At 42.2% G+C, this 25363-nt stretch overlaps 1 protein-coding gene across 1 annotated transcript in view; it reads left to right on the forward strand.

Moving 5' to 3' along the window:
• LOC111951135 (protein turtle homolog B-like) overlaps nt 1–25363 on the forward strand; it is a 191200-nt gene that overhangs the window by 75411 nt on the left and 90426 nt on the right. Inside the window, exon 4 of the mRNA XM_070434387.1 lies at nt 16233–16384. Coding sequence (XP_070290488.1) covers nt 16233–16384 — 152 coding nt within the window. The remainder of the gene's footprint in view (nt 1–16232; nt 16385–25363) is intronic.

The raw sequence follows: 25363 nt of genomic DNA on the forward strand, positions 1-25363 counted from the left end.
AATACACGAGAACAAAACCAGAGAACCTCTGGAAAATCCAACAAGAGAAAAATGTTCACAAAGGCTGGGGCTGGGTGCTAACATACAAACACTGAGCAAGGAACWGAGGAACACACAGGGTTTAAATACTAACAAGGGAATGACTTACAGGTGCAAACAATAATTAGGGCAAGAAAAACAAAAGGTACAAAAAAGGTGCAAGGGGGACATCTAGTGAACAAAACCAAACAGTCCTGGCCAAAACCTGACACCACCCCTCTCATTCAAACAAATGATTCCTTCCTTCCTCGTCTGCAGCTTAGTTGTTATGAAAACGTTATAGCAGCACACTTTGAAACTGTACCACACTCAAAGAGTTAAGAGCATAGTGATAGCCTCTTAAAGGTGTAGTCACCCAAAATCAAAGTTGTCAGATTTGGTGAATTATCCTTTTAATTGAGAGATCTGAGAACACTTTTTTGTTGCTTTTTTGGAGCTCTGTGCCTATGAATCAGACTGGAAGTGCAGTCATGCAGATGTGGCAGAGGAACAGTGAAATATTTAATGTCTGTGTTGTAGGATGAATGGAAACTCTTTTATCCTCCACTGCGTTTGATGTCAAAGAGCTAACATGTCAAAGCTTCTTCCCCGTTTCTTTGGTTGCACTTAAACCCCCTCCATACTAAGAAATAAGGAACTGGCTGTTCTCTTCGGGAGGACATCCTTCAGAAAATAGCTCCTCTAGTAGTTCTTTGATGCTTCTAACAAATGTTGAGAACCAACAGTGGAATTCTAGTCTAACAAAAACCTGTTTTATTATACTCTATTCTAGCCTTGTGTTTCCCGATTGCCTCACTGCTGAGAAGGTACAGTATAGCCTACCATATTGTAGTAGAGCTTTGTTTATTGATGTTTGTGATTGTCCTTTGTCCACTCTTTCTGTGCAGACGTTTATTGGCCCATTCAGAGCATTGACTATATGGAGTAACACAACACACAACTGATAATGCTTCTCATTTGTGTGTAGAGAATCTATGCCTTGCAATCTCCTGACAGATTTGCTCAGAAACCTGTGATAACAAAGCAAATCCAGCCACAACATCCGCCTTGCTATACAACACATGGAGCAGACAGGAGCAGTTGATGATGGGGTCAATCTGTTGTTCTGTCCCTCTCTGTCTGTGGTTCAGTCTAAAGAGTGGGTTTACACTGCAATACAGTACTCAGCATCTTTCTGCAATGTAGGGCCTACAACAAAAACATTTGGTATTCCTTTTAATCAATACATTTTTACTACCCTTAGAAAATTGTTACAACTGTAAACAAATCATATTTCTGCCACACACTACAAATGCATCGTTTTGAATTCATTCACCTCCTCCTTGGGTAGCCCATGTCAACCACGTTGACCCATAGTGAGTGTGTGAAATTAGCCGCACCATGGCCCCTGGTGCTGATGGTAGCCAATTGGTGCTGATGGTAGCCAAATGACCGGGAAAAAGCTTCTGGATTACACATGTAAGCAGATCAGATCCATCATAAGGTGATTATAGATACGTAGAATATGAAAAAAAGAGAAATTAAACATGAGTGAAAGCTGTATGAGTCATTGGGTACATTTACGTGCACACAATAATACGATTATTGTGAATACTCAAATTAATATAATAGGTAGATTAAAATGTTTACATCATTTACAAGAAAATCGATATCTCTAATAATCCTGTTTACATTGACACTTCTGAAAACAGGCTAGTTGAAGGGACTCTGATAAATGCAGAAAATTGGCAATCAAAAGTTCGGACATATGACCGTTTGGGTCCTGCTTTAAAATGACGTGCAGCTTATAAAGGCTTCATAAACCCTTTATAAACACTACATAAATGTGTCACAAATCATCTCTGACCGTATGTCATGATCTATAAAGTGTTCATAAATGTGGCATAACTGTGTGAAAAAAACACCATTGTAAAATGTGACACAACCCAGTATGTCAAACTCAAATATGACATAAACCTGTGTTTTATAAAGGGTGGCATAAGCACCGCTTAATAAAGGCTTTATATATCATATTAAATTGAGGCTTCACAAAGCATGTATAACCTTGTCATGCATCTTGGTAGAGCATTGCAACGCCAGGATAGTGGATTTGATTCCTGGCACCACCCACGCGTAAAAATTTATGCACACATGACTGTAAGTCTCTTTGGATTAAAGCATTTGCTAAATCGTATATATTATATTATATTCATGTAAAACATGTCTTAGGATGGCTCAACCTCTTTCCCTATTGGGTGCATAGCCAATATTTGATCTGACCTCAACTTTCCCCAAAATGCTGTGCTGCAGGATGACACACACAATAAAGTGCAGTTTTTTTTTCTTAAAAGTTATATTTTCTTGGTTTTGTTTTCCCAGGCTTTGGATTTCCCCAGTTTCTGCACACTTTTTGAACAGAAAAACAACTCAATTTGATTTTCTGTGTTCACAAAAATGCTTAAACCACATCAGGGGACGACTTTTGATGTCTGTGAAAAATCTATGAAACGTTGATATTTGAGTGTAGTTGCCCTTTAATTCTGCACTGTTGTTTGGTTAGCGGAGTTTTTTGTGATGTTTGCAAATCAAATACCCACTTGTGGTGCCAATGGACAGCGAAAAACGAATAAGTTAACCTTTTGTACATCGCAGTGTTCCGTACACTTGACCTTATTTTAGCACCCCAAAAATGTAATATTTCCAGGTCAACTGTAATATGAATACCATTGTAAACCACAATTTCTCCCCTTTCCAGCAAAATCAATGACGAGACCTTCATGCACTAAATTTATCTTCACAAGTAATCTGCAGCTGTCACGGTTTTTGAGAGTCATGGCTCGCAGTGATGACGTGAACAATTAACATATATATTTTTAATAATTACATTTAACTAGGCAAGTCAGTTATGACAAATTCTTATTTACAATGATGGCCTACACCAGCCAAACCCGGACGACGCTGGGCCAATTGTGCACCGCCCAATCACGGCCGGTTGTGATACAGCCTGGATTCGAACTAGGGTGTCTGTAATGACTGGTATGCAGTGCCATAGACCGCTGCGCCACTCGGGAGCCCAATTGTTTGAATTAACTATTGGTGAACTCAATTAATTAACTTTACACTCACCATTACGCTCAACATTGATCATTTCTTGTTTTTAATCTGCGAGAGAAGCGCTACCCCTGGTGGAAAGAAGCTGTACGGCACACAATGAGTTGCATAATGTACAGCGTCAGAGCGGTCAGTTTTTTCAACTTTTCTTCAATACTTCAATACTATTGGTACATTACCATGTCAATCAATGCTTGAATAGAAACGTAGTTTACACCCCGGATTTTGATGCCAACACAGTCGCTACAGTCACATTAATTTTCATTGCAGCCTAGTTTGAATGCCGCTGTTACGCAAAATGTGTACGAACGGTGTTAGTCAATGTAATTTATTGTAAGTTGTATATAGTAGTTAAGTGTTGCGTTAGATTACATAGCTACCTCACGCATTATTTCAAATAATGTTGGTGACTCCACGAGAATTGCTAGCTAGCTAACAAAATGTAGCTAGCTAGCAGGCTCAGCTAAATAAAAATCCCCCTAGATACAGCCAAGTCTCATAGTCACGTCATGAGATTTGTAAATGAAAGAGGAATATAATAATACAGATCAAATGGAGTTTCCCCATCTCCCCATTTAGAGTATTTCTGGCATAGCACAGAAATGCCCTTATCCAGATGGTGTGACAAAGGAATTTCCTAACAGACCTGCTAACTTTCTTTGTTGTTACTTTTAAGGTTGGAACCAACATGCAAGACCTCCAGTAGGCAGAGAGTAGTAGCTTGTCCCTGCCAGCTCAGGTACAAGCTACACTATTAATAGCCCTGTGTAATGTTCAATGTAATTGCATTGCTGGACTTTTTGAAACTTTGTATAACAATTTTTTTTTAAAGAAGGAAATGTATAGTTTAAAAATGTCTTTAATATTTAAATTATTTAGCTGTTACTGATAATTCCCTAAGTGTTAATACATTTGTGTTTGCATCATTAAGCCTTTATGCATGTGTTATGAATGACCAGAGGTGACTGACTTCATAATAAGTACAGCGTCATATCATATAAGGCATTTATGTATGTGTTATGAATGACCAAAGGTATCTTACTTCATAGTAAGTACAGCGTCATATGATATATGGCATTTATGTATGTGTTATAAATGACCAAAGGTGCCTGACTTTATAGTAAGTACAGCGTCATATGATACAAGGTATTAATCTGTGTTATAAATGACCAAAGCGGTCTGACTTTAAAGTAAGTACAGTGTCATGTGATATAGAGTCTTTATGGATGTGTTTGAATGACCGAAGGTGTTTGACTTCCAACAAAGTATTACAGGACACTACATAAAGTGTCAATAAAGAGGTTATTAACATTCTGATGATTTATGAAGGACAGCTACAAAGTCATAATTATGGCTAAACCCTGCCCATTTCCACAATTTCTCTTCTTAAAACTGTATTTTAAACCAAAGCCTAACTGATGAAGGACAAGTTTGATGCGTTGGTCCACCAGACCATTTGGGCAGAAGTGTCTGGGAACGAAATTAGGTGTAATGTGACTAACATGACTAAACTTTAGAGCGTGTGACATCCTTCAGCACAACATGTCATCCTTCATAAAGCACATGTTTATATCATATTCAACACAGTGGGTTATGTCAGATTTGACATTGGTGATTATGTCACACAGATATGCCAAATTTATGAACCCTTTCTAAAGCATGACATTTGGCTTTGTAACACATTTAGGTTGTGCTTATAAAGGCATTATGAAGGCTTTAGGAAGCCTTTATAAACTGAACATCATTTAAAGCAGGACTGTGAAAACTATTAATAACATGCATACTTTCAGTTCTTCCCAACTCACTTCACTCACGCAAAAGAGGGAGGCTCACACTGCTGGTGCTAGCACATGTGCAGATCCAATACACAGCTGGAACTCCGATTGAGGTGTTTACATGTCCTAATAGTTTGAAAAACTGCTCAGAAATCCAGGTATTTTATTCAGCATATGCTTACTTAGATTACTTTGTATTTTTCTTTTTTCTTTTTCACCTTTATTTAACCAGGAAGGCCAGTTGAGAACAAGTTCTCATTTACAACTGCGACCTGGCCAAGATAAAGCAAAGCAGTGCGACAAAAACAACAACACAGAGTTACACATGGGATTAACAAAAGTACAGTCAATAACACAATAGAAACATCTATATACAGTGTGTGCAAATGGACTAAGGAAGTAAGGCAATAAATAGGCCATAGTAGCGAAGTAATTACAATTCAGCAAATTAACACTGGAGTGATAGATGTGCAGATGATGATGTGCAAGTAGAAATACTGGTGTGCAAAAGAGCAAAAAATTAAATAAAAACAATATGGGGATGAGGTAGGTAGTTGGATGGGCTATTTACAGATGGGCTATGTACAGCTGCAGCGATCGGTAAGCTGCTCAGATAGCTGATACTTAAAGTTAGTGAGGGAGATATAAGTCTCCAACTTCAGCGATTTTTGCAATTTGTTCCGGTCATTGGCAGCAGAGAACTGGAAGGAAAGGCGGCCAAAGGAGGTGCTGGCTTTGGGGATGACCAGTGAGATATACCTGCTGGAGTGCGTGCTACGGGTGTGTGTTGTTATGGTGACCAGTGAGCTGAGATAAGGCGGAGCTTTACCTAGCAAATACTTATAGATGACCTGGAGCCAGTGGGTCTTGCGACGAATATGTAGCGAGGGCCAGCCGACGAGAGCATACAGGCCGCAGTGGTGTGTGGTATATGGGGCTTTGGTGACAAAACCGATGGCACTGTGATAGACTGCATCCAGTTTGTTGAGTAGAGTGTTGGAGGCTATTTTGTAAATGACATTGCCGAAGTCGAGGATCGCTAGGATAGTCAGTTTTACGAGGGTATGTTTGGCAGCGTGAGTGAAGGAGGCTTTGTTGTGAAATAGGAAGCCGATACTAGATTTAATTTTGGATTGGAGATGCTTAATATGAGTCTGGAAGGAGAGTTTACAATCTAGCCAGACACGTAGGTAGTTGTCCACATATTCTAAGTCAGAACCGTCCAGAGTAGTGATGCTAGTCGGGCGGGACGGTGCGGGCAGCGATTATGACCATACGCCGATTAAGATAAGCGGAGTAAGGTGTTTACATTACTAATACCATAATCAGTTTAATATCGGATTATTATGGTGCATGTATATATAAGCTTGGTTGTGTGTCTCTCTCTCCAGGAGGGACAGTGGGGGTCCGTTTTGTCGGGAGACGCGCCAATTGTCTCAGAGGATGTTCTGTTCCGATCCCAATCTTCAAGCCCCGGGGCAAAGAGGATTTTATTTCTGAGATAAAATTGGGATTTGCATTTGTTTTGTGAGTAAAGCGGTCCAAAGCGATCTTTATCACTTTTTAGTTTTTGCGTAATTAGCTGCGGTGGTGTATCAGCACATCGGTTTGTTTACTGTAAATTTGTTTCTCCATCTCTATCTCTCATTTCGGCTTCCCTGCTTCCCAGAGCTTTCGATAGATAAAGGCTCAAACTTGCATGGTCTCTTTTTATCGTTGTACTCATAATGCCGGCTGTCTATTAACATTGTAACATATCCCCCCGATAGTTTGAACAATGGGTATTGTCCCACACTGTGAGTGTGCATTTCAGACAGATCTGTATTCTGTACTGTCTGCAGGGTCAAATGTGTGAAAGCAGTATGATACTATTACTGTATGATGCAGCACTGGAGCAGTACAAAAACAGCTGTTAGCTTGTCAGACATACTGTACCTACAGTGCAATGTCACCGTTTCACTAGTTCAACTTCCAGCCACTAGCAACCACAGGAGCAAAACTACTCTTTCTAGCGACCAGTAGGTAGATTTTGGACTTTATTAGCTGTAGACTGTCAGTGACAAGTTCTCTATATCATGTAATGATGAGTGCATATTGAATATCTGCATTGATCCTGCTGCGCACATGCACACACATCTACACTTCAGCATATGCACTTTGTCTTGACATGGCATCTCTGTGTGAGGATGGACGTGTCAAGGTCAAGTCAAAGTTGTTTCGACACAGAGATTCATATTCTGACAATGGCACACACATATACATGCATGCCTTTATACATTATTTACAATGAAGCATTGTCACGTGAAAGAATGCACACACACACACACACACACACACACACGCACACACACTGAATTCCCCTTCACAAATAATAGCTTATTGTATTACACTGCTCTCTCTTTTGTTGCACTCACCATGGTTTCGCAATGTTGAATGGCACTACGGTAATGGGTAACAATACTGTATGATCCATGCAATCATTCCGCTGACTCTCTGTTTGTGAGCTAAATCCCATACATTGAGCTCGGGGTCTGGGATCATAGATTACACCTTATATTCAGATAGAGAGAGCTAAGCCCAGTTCATCAGGGACATAAGACCAGCTAACCAATCCTTGTCTGGCACAAGCCTGAATGTGGGCTTATGGGTCAACAATGTCATCATCACCCAGCTAATGTTTTTTTTGTGCCTTGAATGTGACTTCAAACTTAATAATTTTCCCTTGTTAAGATTGTGAATGGCCAAGGGTACGTTACTTAGCATGAAACATTAGCCTATACACTGTGTGTTGTATTTGGGAAACTAAACCTCCCTATTGAACATGATTTAATGGCTAAAGTTTTTACACCCAGCTAGATGTATTTAGCTCCATTGAAATCCCCTAGATTCGCTGAAATCTCCCTAACTATCCCTAAACAGTACCTCCTACTTCAAAATATGAACATTATTTTTACACATTCACCTCAGAGAGGAAGGTAGTCGGGGTGGTTTACCTATCACAGGAATGCTGTAATTAGTTGAGTTGTCAGTTTGCCCGAAGCTGATGAACGTGTTGGGGTTTCTCTTTGCTGGTAGCATATGTTCAGTCAGTGATACTCATGCATATTTAACAGAGGAAACTCCTCCAGGGCTGTGCATCAGCCTGACACCATGAGCCAGGGACTCTGGGCTGGGCTGGGCTAACTCAAGATGGGCTACTAAGGCTAGAGTCAAAGTTATAGTAGGCTGGGAAACCAGTGCTAAACCGTGGTAGCATTGACAGTGCTGAATTTAAATGTACTGGGCTAGACTGTGTTGGGCTCAGTTCTGCTACAGTTAGCTGTGCTAGGTTTTGCTGGGAAGGGTTAGCTTGATTCTCCAGGGCAGAACGGAACTGGGGATTGAAACTTGACACCTCTGGTTGTTGGAGGACCGATGCAGATATTCAAAGTGTGTGTGTGAACATCTGCACGCACTTTGCAGGGTTCGCAGCCACAAAGTCTTATTATAGTCTGCCTCCTCTCACGCTGTTTATTAATCCAACCCTGCGACACAAGCTTGCGATTTTATCACTCCCTCAAACACACACACACACACCCTACCTCTGTCTCTCGCTCCTGCACACACTTTTCTTCCTCTCACAAAGATCATGAAATTCCTCCTGTCCACCATTTAAATTGCTGGGACAATCCTTATCCAGCATTGATAAAGGGCAAGTGTGTGAAGCTGATCTTGAAAACACTTGCCTCTTTTCATGAAAGTGTGTGTCTGCACTTGTGCATGTGTGTGTCTACTAGAGCCTTCAGGGTTTGCCAAGCAGATGAGAGACATAAAACACAGTGTATGAAAGATAGGGTTCCTATGTCATGAAAATCCTGGAAAAGTAATGGAATTTTAAAGTTGTGTTTTCCAGGCCTGGAAAATTTTGAGAAAATTATAAAATCCTAAATGGTTTGGAAAGTTATTTAGACCCAGTTTTGAAATATTGTCTCAATCAAATAAAAATCTACATATCAGCCAGGATCGGAATGGCGCTTTAGCACGAAACGCGCATCACCTGCATGTGTGCAAGATGAGTGGACCATTGCTCAAGGAGAGAGAGACATTGCAGCAGAGAACAGACTAATAACTAGGTAGCCAATTCAAAACATATCTTGTACCCAGTAGTTAACTGTTAAGCTATTGTACAGTGCATTCGGAAAGTATTCAGACCCCTTTACTTTTTCCACATTTTGTTATGTTACAGCCTTATTCTAAAATGTATTCAATATTGTTTTTCCCTCATCAATCTACACACAATACCGCATAATGACAAAGCAAAAACAGGTTTATAGAAGTTTTAGCAATTTTATTAAAAATTAAAAACAGAAATACAGTACCTTATTTACGTAAGTATTCCGACCATTTGCTATGAGACTCGAAATTGAGCTCAGGTACATCCTGTTTCCATCGATCATCCTTGAGAAGTTTCTACAACTTGATTGGAGTCCACCTGTGGTAAATTCAATTGATTGGACATGATTTGGTCAGGGAGGTGACCAAGAACCCGATGGTCACTCCGACAGAGCTCCAGAGTTCCTCTGTGGAGATGGGAGAACCTTCCAAAAGGACAACCATCTCTGGAGTACTCCACTAATCAGGCCTTTATGGTAGAGTGACCAGACGGAAGCCACTCCTCAGTAAAAGGCACATGACAGGCCGCTTGGAGTTTGCCCCTAAAAGGCCCCTAAAGGACTCTCAGGCCAAGAGAAACAAGATTAGATCAATTTACTGAAGAAAATGTGTAGGCTTGCTACAGCTGAATAATACGATTTGTAGCCTACCATAGCCATTTGATCTTTGATATATTAAATGAGTGAATTCTTTCAAAAGGCATAAAACGTATTTGGATGTTATGTTGCAATGTTATACATTTAGGGTGATCAACCATCCACCAAAAGAGCTAATGTGTGTGCAGGCTTTTATTCCAGTCCTCTAACAAACCACATTTTAGAAACCTTGATAAACAGGCTCTGATGTGTTTGAGGTGAGCTTGATCAAAAGCCTGCACACCCAGTAGCTCTCCACACTGAGGGTTGACCACGTGTTATATACAGTTGCCTAACAGGTGTTCTACTTTGTGGGGGGTTAAGTGCCTTGCTCAATGACAGGAGATGGTACATGGGATCAGAGAGCAGCCTCCCAGTGTCAATACCACATTGCGCATACTTTTTTTTATACGTACATAGAGAACACTAATGGTTGGTCATAGTAATTTGGTTTAAATTCATGGAGAATTCATGGAAAGCCAGGAAATTCCATCCGTCAAAATGTGTATGAAGCCTGGAAAGATTGCTTTGTCTCTCCCCAGCATTCAGATGTAGCTTTAGAGAATAACTAGAAGAATGCCAGGTGTTCCGAGTCTGAACACTAAGAGAGAGAGTGGGCCGATGCAGATGGTAAGGTCTGCTATGGGCCAGACTATGAAACAAGCCATTATCCTGCTAGGCCAGACAATAAAGCTATCCTTTATTGTCCCATTTCAAACCATGTGGAGGATTCAGAGTACTAGTTATGTTGATTGGCCAGATGTAGTGTCTGTTGCAATGATTATGTTTTTAATTGATTCATTTCAAACTGGCAAGATTTTAAAGCGCCAGTCTGGTATTTGAAAAATCCTGTTAGCAACAGGATCCACTTTCAAATATTGCTCCATGGTATAATACTACTACAGTCCTACTACTACTACTACTACTACTACTACTACTACTACTACTATACAACTATTTGTTTACTATTAATAACACTTTTTCATGTGGAGGTGTATTATTGCAAAAAGCATCAGACTATTTAAAAGGTGCACTTTGAAACACTGCCACGTCCATTAGCGAAAGCGTTTCATTCCCACATTGGCCACCTCCAGTGGCCTCCAGTTTATTTTTAAGGTCCTAGATGAAGCCGTAGCTACTGCATATGGATGCACTGTACATGCTTATGTCTATTCGAGCACATCTCTCTCTCTCTTTCTTTCCCTCTCTCCCTCTCTCCCGCTCTTCCTCTCTTCCTCTCTCTCTCTTTCTCCCCTCAATCTCTCCTCTCTCTCTCCCTCTCTCTCTCCTCTCTCTCTCTGATGTCTTGCTCACTTTTCTCCCTCCCACTCATCCACCTGACGCCACTCATGCAATATTGTCACAAAGAACCATTGAAGGAGGGACAGAGAGAAGAGGAGAGGCTATGAGCAGCAGCATGATGCGTGGCACCACTACTTCGGTACCCGAGATGTGAATACTGACCTGCACTAACACACCTGATCCAACTAATCAACTGCTCATTCAATTTAGACTTGAATAGGTGAGGTATTGCTGGACTGCAACAAAAACCAGCACGCACCGTAGTCCACTGCCAACCTCTGCAGTATAACACCAGTTGTAGCTAAGGGGTAAAGCCAAGGTATTGTTAAAAAACCTTTGAATGCAGCAGGCTAGTAGAGATACAGAGAGCCAGTGGATGGACAGATGCTATGCGCTCTTAATTGCCTGCTTTATTAGCGCCTGGCCAGGTGCTGTTGGTTGTATTAGAACATGAGGCACGAGTCCCACGGGGACAGTGGGATCCAAAGGATGTCATGGAATTGAGATCTGTCTGGATACTATAGTTAGTATCTGTGGCACTACAGCTACCTGGGTTGGGAATTGCCTAAATAATAAGTTAGTCATTCACAGATGTGTAACGCTGTGTTGACAGTGGCAGAATGTTATGATTCCCACACAATATTGAGGTAAAATGGGCAGTAATTACCTAGAGTCCATCTTCCAATGCCTTTATGTCCTTTTGTTAAGCCCTCATGGCATCTGTTTTGTCTCTGATACCATCATGCCTGACTGTTACCCCATGGTACATCTAAAAGTGTGGTCACTGGGGCAAGCTGTCACACAGGTGTTCCCCAGCAGTAGAGTCAAGGCCAGGTGAAGGTTTCAGCATATGCATTATTGGACTAAGGTGTTGACTAGTGTGAGGCCCTGAAGTACACTACATCCGATTCCATAGAGGTAGTATCTCGTCTAGTGATCACTGCAGGCTTTCTGTAGGTGAGTGCAGTGCACTTTGTGACTTTTTTTCTGTAAATATTTAACTATGTTTGAGGCCCCAGATATTTTCTTCTCCTGTCCCGTTTTCCAAGACTGTGTTTTTTGATATTTGTTACTCTCCAACATCAGGAAGACAGGGTCTCTCAAACGTACCTTTTAAATGTGTGCGCTATACATTTTTCAAACACACAACAAAGTTGTCCGTTTCCGAAATGTTAGTGGATGAAGCATTCTTCCCAAAATGTTGTGTGACCTGGAAATTATTTTCWAATTTCAACCATGAAATCCAATAAATATTTTGAAAAGAATTGTGTTGACTACTAAAATGCACAGTAAAGATGTTCAGTCCAGTCATTGCCTCTGTGTAATTTAAATTGAGATTTTCACACAATGCCTTGTTTTCATCCACATTTCGCCTGTAATTGGGTATTACAGAAACCGTGTGTCCAATAACATGCAATTCTGTAGTTGCTAGTCGAATTAACAATTTATGTTTGAAGCTTCTGTAAAGCAAACTGTCCCATGGTATGAAGTAAATGGAATATTGTTGAAAAAAGACGAGCGGAAAGTTATTATGCATTATGGCGTTACTGTAGTATTGAATACATTGAACAAAACTCACAGATGAATGTGTTTTTATTCTCTTGCCCTATGTGCTGTAATTTAGTTCCTTGGAGTATCCCATCTCTTTCTCTCTCTTTCTCTCTCTCTCGCTCTCTCTCTCCCTCTTTCAGAAAATTAAGGCAGCATGTTCAAGAACATTTAAAGAGTTGAGGCAGCTAATGCAGAAAATGAATGAAAACCTGTGAGAAAGTGTTATATTCCAGTACCATAGTAGTGACAAAGACAGAATATGAGCCCTGTAGCATGACCCACCTCCATAGTGACCATATATATTAATGTTATAACTAGGGCCTGACTTCTAATTTTTTTAAACCTTTATTTAACTAGGCAAGTCAGTTAATAAAATGCAAATGAATTACTTAAAAATCATACAATGTGATTTTCTGGATTTTTGTTTTAAATTCCGTCTCTCACAGTTGAAGTGTACCTATGATAAAAATTACAGACCTCTACATGCTTTGTAAGTAGGAAAACCTGCAAAATCGGCAGTGTATCCAATACTTGTTCTCCCCACTGTATATCCACAGTAAAACGAGCCAGGAAGAAGCCACTGCTCCAAAACAGCCATAAAAAAGCCAGACTACGGTTTGCAACTGCACATGGAGAAATGTCCTCTGGTCTGATGAAACAAAAATAGAACTGTTTGGCTATAACGACCATCGTTATGTTTGGAGGAAAAACGGGGAGGCTTGCAAGCCGAAGAACACCATCCCAACCGTGAAACACGGGGGTGGCGGCATCATTTTGTGGGGGTGCTTTGCTGCAGGATGGACTGGTGCACTTCACAAAACAGATGGCATCATGAGGGAGGGAAATTATGTGGATATATTGAAGCAACATCTCAAGACATCAGTCAGGAAGTTAAAGCTTGGTCGCAAATGGGTCTTCACAAAGCCCTAACCTTAATCCTACAGAAAATTTGTGGGCAGAACTGAAAAAGCGTGTGCGAGCAAGGAGGCCTACAAACCTGACAGTTACACCAGCTCTGTCAGGAGGAATGGGCCAAAATTCACCCAATTTATTGTGGGAAGCTTGTGGAAGGCTACCCGAAACGTTTGACCCAAGTTAAACAATTTAAAAGCAATGCTACCAAATACTAATTGAGTGTATGTAAACTTCTGACCTACTGGGATTGTGATGAAATAAATAAAAGCTGAAATAAATCATGCGCTCTACTATTATTCTGACATTTCACATTCTTAAAATAAAGTGGTGATCCTGACTGACATAAGACAGGGAATTTTTACAATGATTAAATGTCAGGAGTTTTGAAAAACTGAGTTTAAATGTATTTGGCTAAGGTGTATGTAAACTTCCGACTTCAACTGTAAGTAGTGTGTTTGTTATTTATTAATCATTACTCCTACATTTATAAACCATTTTCTAATCATTAGTGTTTTTTGCTGTCCCTAATCTAAAGTGTGTGCTGTTTATACTTTATAAAGGTTTTGAGTAACTAGTGTAATTACTCATAAGATGAGCATGACATTCGTAGACATTCCAGCAGTACCTGATGCTTCTTAGCTCTGAAAATGACCTAGATCATTTCAATGGTAAAATAATAAGCACACAACACAGAATATTTATGGAAATATATCTAACATTTTCTATAAATCAGGGATTCTTGAAAAACGGGACTATCTCAACTTTTCCCCGAATTGTCCCCGAAATGTCCCCATGTTGTGGAATATGAGATTTGAATATCTGAAATAAAATGTCACCAATTACTGATATAAAATGTCACTAATTACTGTTCCAAAAGGACACAGACAGGTGAGGAAACTTCCAACCTGTTTTCCCATTCACTTTTCCTACTGTAAACGATGAGCTAGATCAAAGGCGCATTTGGAGGATGCATACAAATAATGTGTACACTTTCCTTGACCTACATTGCATACTCTATGACTATGACCATAGCACATATTTTTTTTTTTTGGGGGGGGGGGGTCTTATGACATTGCCAGCAGTAAGATCTGAGTTCAATTTCCAAAAAGACAAAAACTGTATCTTTCAAATGTCACTTTCTATTTTCTGACAACAACAAAACATGTGTGCAAAGCTGTCATCAAGGCAAAGGGTGGCTGCTTTTAAGAATCTCAAATCTAAAATGTTTAACACTTTTTTGGTTACAGGATTCCATATGTTATTTCATAGTTTTGATGTCTTCACTATTATTCTACAATATAGAAAATAGTAAAAATAAAGAAAAACCCGAGAAGGGGTAGGTGTATCCAAACTTTGATTGGTACTGTAGCTCACAGAAGACTGAAATATAACACAACTGTTTGACATATAAACACCAGATTTTTTGCAGGTTTAAAAAAACTATATTTATGAATTATTAATTACATTCCACCCATGAGGCCAGTAGAGGGCGATTTTGTCATTTGACTGCAGCAAGGGTCTACTACTACTACATGTAGTGAAGACATGAATAAGGGGCCCTTATGGTATAGCTGACCATGGTTATTCCTGATTAATTTAGGATTTTAGACTAATCTGATGGAGTTGACCAAATCTCTGGACACATTTTTCAGGAAACTGTAACGATCTGGGTGTAGTGGGTGCGAAGTCAGGCGCAGGAAGCAGAGAGTTCAGTGGTAGTGCAAATGTAATGCACAAAACGGTGAACAAAAGCCACCCCACAAAACACAGGGCGCACACAAAACAAATGCCCCAAAACCGGGGACTGCAACAGTCCAGCAAAACCCACAAAACACGAAACACGTATACCTCAAACGTGCACCCTAGTTACACAAACAATCCCGCACAAATAGCAGGCGGGCCTGCTGGGTAATATAGCGCAACTAATTAACCAAACACAAAACAGGTGAAACCAATAAACAGAAAAGGGGAAAAAAGGATCAGTGGCAGCTAGTAGGCCGGTGACGATGACCACCGAGCGCCACCCGAACAGGAAGGGGAGCCACCTTCATTAGGAATTGTGACAGAAACACAGCTTTGAGATAAATATTATTTAAAGTCACAGAAGGCTATGGCAAGAAACTGTATAAGATCCCATCTTTTTATGAGAGTTTGAAATTGGGATCCTTGTGGGAGTAATGATTAATAAATGGTGCACAAACTGTTTGTATATGCCTTTYATAAATGGTTTATTACTGAACGTTAATATAAAACTTTACCAGTGTTTGGGCTATTCGGTTAAACACAGGCCATATTTTGGTCCAAACTTCAATTTCAAGTAGTTTATTTGCCATTTGCAGGTATTAACAGTAATATATACATTGGAAATGTTCGTTGAAGCTTACTCACATAGTACAGTACATACACATATACAGTAAAAAGATCATAACACACTACTGCAATGTATTCGTTACTTGTGTGTGGTAATGATTACATTGTCCAAGCAAAGTCTGTAAATATTCACTTGATTTTGCGCCTCTCCTAGCAACACATCTAAGGTTTGCTAGCTAGAGCTTCTCGTAGTGGATCATTGGATTAATACATTTTAAACAGAATACGTCAACTTTATTTTCCACATTATGGCTTCACACATTGACATTAACAGACATATAAACACAAATATCACACGAAAACACGAAAACACATACAACATTGGAACATTAGAGATGTTTCCCTTTTGATATTTGCCAATAAAAATGTTCTCACCATTTATTTTATATTGTCCTCTTCACAGCTCCCCCCAATTTCACGGACACGCCGCCACTGTACGTTGAGGCCAAGGAAGGCGGCAGCATCACCCTGAGCTGCGTTGCTTCCGGCAACCCCAAGCCCTCCATCAACTGGCTCCGGGAGGGCGAGCCCGTGGAGGACAGCATCAAGTACAAGGTAGGACCCCCACTTCACCACTTCATGTGTTTGCCCCACCTAAAATCAAATCAAATTTTAGTTGTCACATACACATGTTTAGCAGATGTTATTGCGGGTGTAGTGAAATGCTTGTGTTTCTAGCTCCAACAGTGCAGTAATATCTAACCATTCACAACAATGCATGCAATACACACAACCTAAAAGTAAAAGAATGGAATTAAGGAATATGTAAACATTAGGATGAGCAATGTCGAAGTGGCATAGACTAAAATACAGTAGAATATAATACATATGAGATGAGTAAAGCAAAAATATGTAAACATTATTAGAGTGACTAGTGTTCCATTATTAAAGTGGCCAGTAATTTCAAGTCTATGTATATGGTGCAGCAGCCTCTAAGGTTCATGGTTACGTAACCGGGTGGAAGCCGCCAAGTGATGACTATTTAACAGTCTAATGGCCTTGAGATAGAAGCTGTTTATCAGTCTCTCGGTCCCAGCTTTGATTCACCTGTACTGACATCGCCTTCTGGATGATAGCGGGGTGAACAGGCAGTGGCTCAGGTGGTTGTTGTCCTTGATTACCTTTTTGGCCTTCCTGTGAAGGTGCTGTAGGTGTCCTGGAGGGACAGGTATTCATGTGATGATGACCCAATGAAGTCTAAAAGTAGTTCTACTAAGCTCAGTTGGGATGACCATGCTAGAAAGGACAACATTGGCTATATCATGCAAACTGTTGAGCAAGTGCAGGAGCGTTATATGTGTGAATAATGTGTGAATAATGTTAGAAGATAGATTCCTGGTAAACATTACATTTGACCTACCCCATCTGTTGTCTACTCAATGGCTCTATTCATGGGATTGCATAGTCTGCTAGTTATATGGAGAATTTCTATTCCATTCCATTTACAACTGGCCATGCATTAATTCCAGATAGAAATGGTATCTGGCTTTTTCGAGCATTAGGGAGTTTTGCGCCGAATAGCCATCAGAGGTCCTTGACTTTGTATTCACAGTATCAAATCAAATTTGATTTGTCACATGTTTCATAAACAACAGGTGTAGACTAACAGATACATTCTTACTTACAGGGCCTTTCCAACAATGCAGAGAGACAAATAATTGAAAAAGAATAACACAAGGAATAAAACACAATGAGTAACGATAACGTGGCTATATACTGTAAATGGGATACCAGTAACAAGTTGATGTGCAGGGGTATGAGGTAATTGAGGTAGATACTGTATGTACTGTATAGAAAGGGGGAGAGTGACAAGGCAACAGGATAGATAATAAGCAGTAGCAGCAGCTTATTTGATGAGTCAAAAGAGTTAGTACAAAAGAGTGTTAATGCAGATAGTCCGGGTATCTATTTGGTTAACTCTTTAGCTTGGGGGTAGAAGCTCTTCAGGGCCCTGTTGGTTCCAGACTTGGTGTGTCGGTACCGCTTGCCGTGCGGTAGCAGAGAGTCTTTGAAAATGTTTTTGACCTTCCTCTGACACCGCCTTTTATAAAGGTCCTTGATGTACTGGGCCGTACGCACTACCCTCTGTACCGCCTTGCGGTCGGATGCCAAGCAGTTGCCATACCAAGCGGTGATGCAGCTGTGTTGGTATGTGTGGACAATGTTAATTCCTAAGTGATGTGGACACCGAGGAACTTGAAGCTCTTGACCCGCTACACTACAGCCCCATCGATGTGAATAGGGGTGTGCTCGGCCCTCCGTTTCCTGTAGTCCACGATCAGCTCCTTTGTCTTGCTGATGTTGAGGGAAAGTTTGTTGTCCTGGCACCACACTGCCTCTCTATAGGCTGTTTCATTGTCATCAGTGATCAGGCCTACCACTGTCTTGTCGACAGCAAACTAAATGATGGGTACGCGTCCTCTGAGTACGCATCCTGATAATCCGTCTGGCCCTGCAGCCTTGTGAATGTAAAGCTGTTTAAAGGTCTTACTCACATCGGCAATGGAGAGCGAGATCACACGGTCGTCCGGAACAGCTGGTGCTCTCATGCATGGTTCACTGTTTATTGCCTCAAAGAGAGCATAGAATACATTTATCTCGTCTGGTAGGCTCGCGTCACTGGGCAGCTTGCGGCTGGATTTCCCTTTGTAAGATGTGATAGTTTGCACGCCCTACCAAATCCAATGAGCATCAGAGTGGGCGTAGTAGGATTCGGTCTTAGTCCTGTATTTGGAAGCTTTGCCTGTTTGATGGCTCGTCGGAGGTCATGGCGGGATTTATTATAAGCGTCCGGTTTAGTGTCAAGCTCCTTGAAAAGCGGTAGCTCTAGCTTTTAGCTCAGTGCGGATGTTGCCTGTAATCCATGGCTTCTGTTTGGGATATGTACGTACAGTCACTGTGGGGACGATGTCGTCAATGTACTTATTAATTAATGAAGCCGGTGACTGATGTGGTAAGCTCCTCAATGTTTTCAGATGAATCTGTGCTAGTGAAACAGTCCTGTAACTTAGCATCCGCTTCATCGGACCACTTCTGTATTGAGTGCGTCACTGGTACTTCCTGTTTGAGTTCTTGCTTGTAAGCACAAATAAGGAGGATAGAGTTACGGTCAGATTTGCCAAAGGGAGGGCAAGGGAGAGCCTTGTATGCGTTTCTGTGTGTGGAGTAAAGGTGATTAAGAGTTTTGTCGCATCTAATTGCACAGGTGACATGCTGGTAAAAATGAGGTTAAACGGATTTCAGTTACATTTCAGTCAGTCAACTTCGCTGGAAGTCCCGCCTTCCACAGGTGATAAGTGTGAGGCTCAGATTCATTCCTTACATTTTTCCGCTCTTCACCTCGGTGTGAACAGGAACGGTTCACGCTATTAAAACAAACAATTGGAACACGAGACTGTCTTATGTTGCGCCAACTGTCCTTTAGTGGTAGAGCATGCTGAAGTTTTTATGGATCTTTATTTATTTTATTTAACCTTCATTTAACTAGGCAAGTCAGTTCAAAACAAATATTTACAATGACGGCCTACCAAAAGGCAAAAGACCTCCTGCGACAAGAGAGACAACACAACACTACATAAAGAGAGACCTAAGACAACAACATGGCAAGGCAGCATGGTGTCATGAACCGTGCATATAAGTGCATATCAAAAAAGGAGACAACGTGGTGATAAGGAATAACAAAATATATTTATTTAACTAAAGTAAACTAAATATAATTAACAATGGTGTGTGTAGTCAGTAATCAGTAGTGTGAGTGGTTGCGTGCATAAATGTGATAATGAGGGGTGTTGAAAGGTGCCAACACAAACAACCAAAAACAGCCACAAAAATGCCACAACCAAAATCTGTGTCTGCATGGAGAGAGTCTCCGCAATGAATGGGGAAGAGGTGCATTTATCCTGGGACACACCCAAGCCCAGGTGTGTCCCATTTCGCTGAAGACCCCCCCGGCTCCGCCCACCGACATCCTATTAAGGAGAGCAAAGATAAAGAATTTGTCAGACAGAGTGGGAGGGTGGTCACAATGGTAGCAACACGACATGACAGCATGGTAGCAACACTAAGTGCATGCTCTTCAACCGATTGGTGCCTGCACCCTCCCGCCCGCCCGATTAGCATCACTACTCTGTACGGTTCTGAAATACCTAGGTGTCTGGTTAGACTGTAAACTCTCCTTCCAGACTCAATTCCAAAATGAAATCTAGAATCGGCTTCCTATTTCGCAACAAAGCCTCCTTCACTCATGCTGCCAAACATACCCTCGTAAAACTGACTATCCTACCGATCCTTGACTTCGGCGATGTCATTTACAATATTGCCCCCAACACTCTACTCAGCAAACTGGATGTAGTCTATCACAGTGCTATCCGTTTTGTCACCAAAGCCCCATAAACTACCCACCACTGTGATCTGTATGCTCTCGTTGGCTGGCCCTCACTACATATCCGTCGCCAAACCCACTGGCTCCAGGTCATCTATAAGTCTGTGCAAGGTAAAGCCCCGCCTTATCTCAGCTCACTGGTCACCATAGCAACACCCATCCGTATCACGCGCTACAGCAGGTATATTGCACTGGTCATCCCCAAAGCCAACACTTCCTTTGGTCGCCTTTCCTTCCAGTTCTCTGCTGCCAATGACTGGAATGAATTGCAAAAATCTCTGGAGTCTTATATCTCCCTCTCTAACTTTAAGCATCAGCTGTCAGAGCAGGTTTACCGATCACTGTACCTGTACACAGCCAATCTGTAAATAGCCCACCCAACTCCCTCATCCCCATATTATTACTTACCCTCTTGCTCTTTTGCATCCCAGTATTTCTACTTGCACATCATCATCTGCACATCTATCACTCCAGTGTTGATGCTAGATTGTAATTATTTAACCTCTATGGCCTATTTATTGCCTACCTCCCTACTCTTCCACATTTGCACACACTGTACATAGATTTTTCGATTTTTATTTTCTATTGTGTTATTGACTGTACGTTTCTTTATGTGTAACTCTGTGTTGTTGTTTTTGTCGCACTGCTTTGCTTTATCTTGGCCAGGTCGCAGTTGTAAATGAGAACTTGTTCTCAACTGCCCTACCTGGTTAAATAAAGGTGAAATAAAATAAAAACACAACATGGTAGCAGCACAAAACATGGTACAAACATTATTGGGCACAGAGAACAGCACAAAGGGCAAGAAGGTAGAGACAACAATACATCACGCAAAGCAGCCAAAACTGTCAGTAAGAGTGTCCATGATTGAGTCTTTGAATGAAGAGATTGAGATATCATAAGGATCTCATAAGTTTCCTGATCACTAACAATTAGTTATTCTTCTAATTACTTGGCCTGGCTAGAGCAATAAGTAAGATGACTAATGCATCCAAAACGACGAAGGCTAACAAGCCGGGTTGGGTTCGCAACGATTCCCCACGGAATCAAAAGATACTCACATTGGTTGTCTTGTTTGTCTCGGCACGGTGCATGCTCAAGCTGCCCTCGCTTGAATCAGTTTGTGTGCGAGACTAGGGGACAGCTGGCATTGTTCMTCAACTAGTCTGTGGCGCGTGTTCTTTTGTCAATTGTGAATCATTCTTTCGGGGGTTTGGTGTTTCTGATAGTGACTTCCTCTCCCGGGTGCTCGTACCTCGTCTGAGTCTGAGTTGCGGGACGTGGATGATGGTTTGGGTCGTTGGTCAGGTCAAATGTCTTCCGGGCTCCAGAGCGCTCTGTTGCTGGTTACGGTAGGCTACTCAAAGCGAGAGGGCGGCCAGGTTTTGTGGGTATCTCCCAGCCGCCTGTGTCTGCCTTGGTTAAGCACCACATGTCTCTTTTCGCAGAAGGGTGTGGGTCCCACCTCAGTGATCCGGTCTTACGTAAACTTTCGAGACCAGGCTAGCTAATGAGCACTGCATAGCATGCTAGCCAGGTTGGCTAACTTGCCGAGGCGAGCTAGATATTATTAGATATTCCTGCCTCCCCATGGTGTAGTTGCTTGGGTAGCTGTCTTGTTTACTATACGTAGCCTTAAGTCGCTTGGTTATTCTAAATGGACCGTGCTTTGGTCAAAGAGGCTAGCTAGCCTAGCTTAGACTAATGAGCCTCCTGGCTAATGTCGGCTATCATCATAACTTCCGGTGAATGAAGCTTACTAGCGTTTCGCAGGCATATGGCAAACCCATTTCTATTTTCAATTCCTGGAGTTGGAGGGAGTAGAGATAGAGGGGCTTCCGTGCTCCTCCGATGAGGAAGTAGCCCCAGAGCAGCTGTGCCGATCTACAAAAACATTGCCATGATGACAGTGCCCCCACATTTTGTTACAGCAAACAGGTTGTATGCCAGAGTTAGCCAACGTTAGCCAATGCCAGAGCCCTCTGTGCCCATAAAGGGGCCGGGCTTCATGCAGGCAATACAGTCTCACGGAAGCACAACGTGTGTTGGAAGCTTGTCCATGTTTAATGCCGCTCTGGTACCCTGCACTCCACGGTGTTCACGGGGTCCAAGGTGTATATCAATCTCTCCAGGGTGGGAGTAATGTTGAGTGATTTGCTCTCTGTCCACAAGGGGGCACCCCTCCCCCATAGGTGACTCATTGCCGATTCCTCCCTGTAGCTCACTAGTCCCTATGAGTTGTCTATTGATATAGATTATAGGCCCTGTAGGTGATTCCTGGGAATTACATTGGATTACGAGTTGCCCCTGCCTGTTACCATCGAAGGGGTCCGTTTTTCAGAGCTGTCTGTCCCATTCCCATCCATGCTACAAGGCACTTTGTTACCAGTACCTATGACTGGTCGGTAACCTCCATGATGAAGTTATTTTCCCAGTGTCTATTTTTAATGCGTGTGGCCAAGTGCTGGGTGCCAGCCGGTTACCGGAACGCATCTTACCGCCTAAACCGAGTGAGGCTCGTTGTGACAACAGTACCCACAGGTGGTACTGCCATTCGAGATATGTCACTGATCGCCGGAGCCCTTGTACCCAGAGTGGGCATGGCTTTAGGCAAACCTTGGCACATAAACACCGTTTTTTTCAACCCCAAAGTTCATCAGTGTTCACAGGTGTCAAAAGTGTTGTCTCCTGCATGTGATTTCAATGAAAAGTGTCCCTTCTCCACGTTCAGACACATGGTTGTCAAGAGTAGTGGAAATGGAAAAATAACCAATCTCTCCCAGTCCACGAGTTGGCGTCCCGCCCCTTCAGATGGCACTTTACTGGAGGCTCGCTGTCTGCTCCGACCAATCGCGCGCATGCGCAGTGTCGACCTGGATCATGTGAACAGTGACGTCAGGGTACAGGCTACAATTTGTTGTGCGTACCCCACACTTCGGTGGCATCCACACGTTAACTGTTCCCGAGGCCTAAGTGCCCATTTTGAGGGAGGATATATCCTCCCGTCTCCAGAAGCAGGCAATCCGAGTGGTTCCTATGTCGAAGATCCAGGACGGATGGTACAGCTGGCATTTCCTGGTTCTGAAAAGGATGGGACACAGTGTGTTTTTACCAGTGCCAATGCCTACCATTCCAATGGGGCTATTTTTGATAAGGGCCCTCCAGCGCTAGCCACTCACCTGGATGCACCTCGCAGCCTATGCCAGTCGCTTCGGGAGTCTCTGTCAGGCCTACGGGACATGGCCCAGTAGTGGGACCCTACTTCTATTGTCATGCGGCTCCCATGGGTTGAGTTGTATCCCGCAGGTGATCACGACAGACACATCCACCCAAGGGTGGGGTGCGCTGCACAAAGGCAACTCGATTCGGGAGATATGGACACTGGTGCGGAGCGCACTGCATATCAACTACCATTAAGCTCCTTACGGTGTATCTGGCACTCAGGTGTTTCACCCTGCTTTTGTCCAGCCGGCTTGTGCTGGTCAGAACCAACAATATGTCAGTAGTGGCATGCATCAACGCTCTGGTGCACCAGTAGCTCCCCGTTGGCCCAGGCAGCCTTGGTTCGCGGAGATCATTCGCTTTGGCCTCAGCTAAACGTGTTGGGGATCTCCACGCGTTACCCGGTACTCAGTTCTAACCAGGCGACTTTAAGGTGACGTTGCGTCCAAATGTAGCCTTCGCTCGAGAAAGCCATGTCTATGATCCTACAGGTCCTTAGCTTTTGAGCTATTTCCCTATTCACCTCCTTTTGCTTCTAAATAGCAACAGAGGTTAGATGCAATATGCAGTGATTTTGTCAAATTTGTCACGAAAATGCTCTGATGAGGGAAAACTTTTGTTGACGTGTGGCTTGATTGAACTTTATTATGTTGTAAATGTACAGTGATTGGTTGAAATAGTGAGCCCTCTTTTTGTACTGCGGTGATGGGTAATTTTATGCAATAGAATTTAGATGATTGGACTGTTTTATGCAGAAATAGTGTAGTGATTGGTCAAATGTGCAAGCCCTCGCATAATATGTGGGGAATTGTTGATTTAGCAAAATAATTAACAATTGAGGAATCGTGGGGGGACTGTAATTACATGACACTAGCAAGCATCGCTGAATGTTAATGTAGTTTGAAGTGTAAATGATTAGAAAATGGACTTTGCCCTCCTTGGCGCAGCATCAGATATGTGTCGTGGTGGAGAGCTGAACGAATGAACACTGGTTTTGACAGATGAGCATACAACAGTGTTTGTTCTATTGACTTTTGAGGGTTAGGAGTGGAGGAGTGCTCTCGTGTGGGTGTGTTTGTGTCTATATGTTTGTGTGTTTGTGTGTTCTTTTCAGCTGCCATCTATCTATCTCCTCTCCCTGAGACACATACACACATGCACAGAGAAAAGAGGAGAGTTAAGTGTGGTAATGAGAGAGGGAGAGAGGAGAAGAGAGAGAGAGAGGAGAGAGAGAAGAGGAGAGAGAGAGAGAGAGAGAGAGAGAGAGAGAGAAGAAGAGGAGGAGAGGAGAGAGAGAGAGAAGAGAGAGAGAGAGAGAGAGAGAGAGAGAGAGAGAGAAGGAGAGAGAGATGAGAGAGAGAGAGAGAGAGGAGAGAGAGAGAGAGAGAGACGAGAGAGAGAGAGAGAGAGAGAGAGAGAGAGAGAAAGAGAGGGAGGAGGAGAGGGTTATTGAGGCGATAGGTAATCTAGCTTTATTTTTTCCCGCTTTGTCTTCGTATCAGAGCTCTACTTTGATCTGAAAACCCCAGAACATCCAGTGATGATCACACTGAACTGGTGCATGCAAAGTATCCAACACCTATCGCTTACACACATCCTGGTTTTTTTTTCATATCAGTGCAGATTAAGGACAGGTGGCCGCTTTAGACTATTTACACACACTTCCTGCTCTCCTTCCCTCTTCCCAGTTGTAAGACCCCCCTCAAGGTAGACTTAGTCGTCCATCTCTTTGCCTATGTGGGCCCTCTGATTGAGGACTGCACGGCTGCAGCCTCCACTCTCGTCTCCTGTGACCTGTTACAAACAGGAAGAGACAGTAGTAACCAAAAAAGTGTTAAACAAATCCAAATATATTTTAGATTATTCAAAGTAGCCACCCTTTGCCTTGATGACAGCTTTGCACAATCTTGGCATTCTCTCAACCAGCTTCA

The sequence above is a fragment of the Salvelinus sp. IW2-2015 genome, linkage group LG23 (genome assembly GCF_002910315.2).
Source record: "Salvelinus sp. IW2-2015 linkage group LG23, ASM291031v2, whole genome shotgun sequence".
NCBI lineage: Eukaryota > Metazoa > Chordata > Actinopteri > Salmoniformes > Salmonidae > Salvelinus > Salvelinus sp. IW2-2015.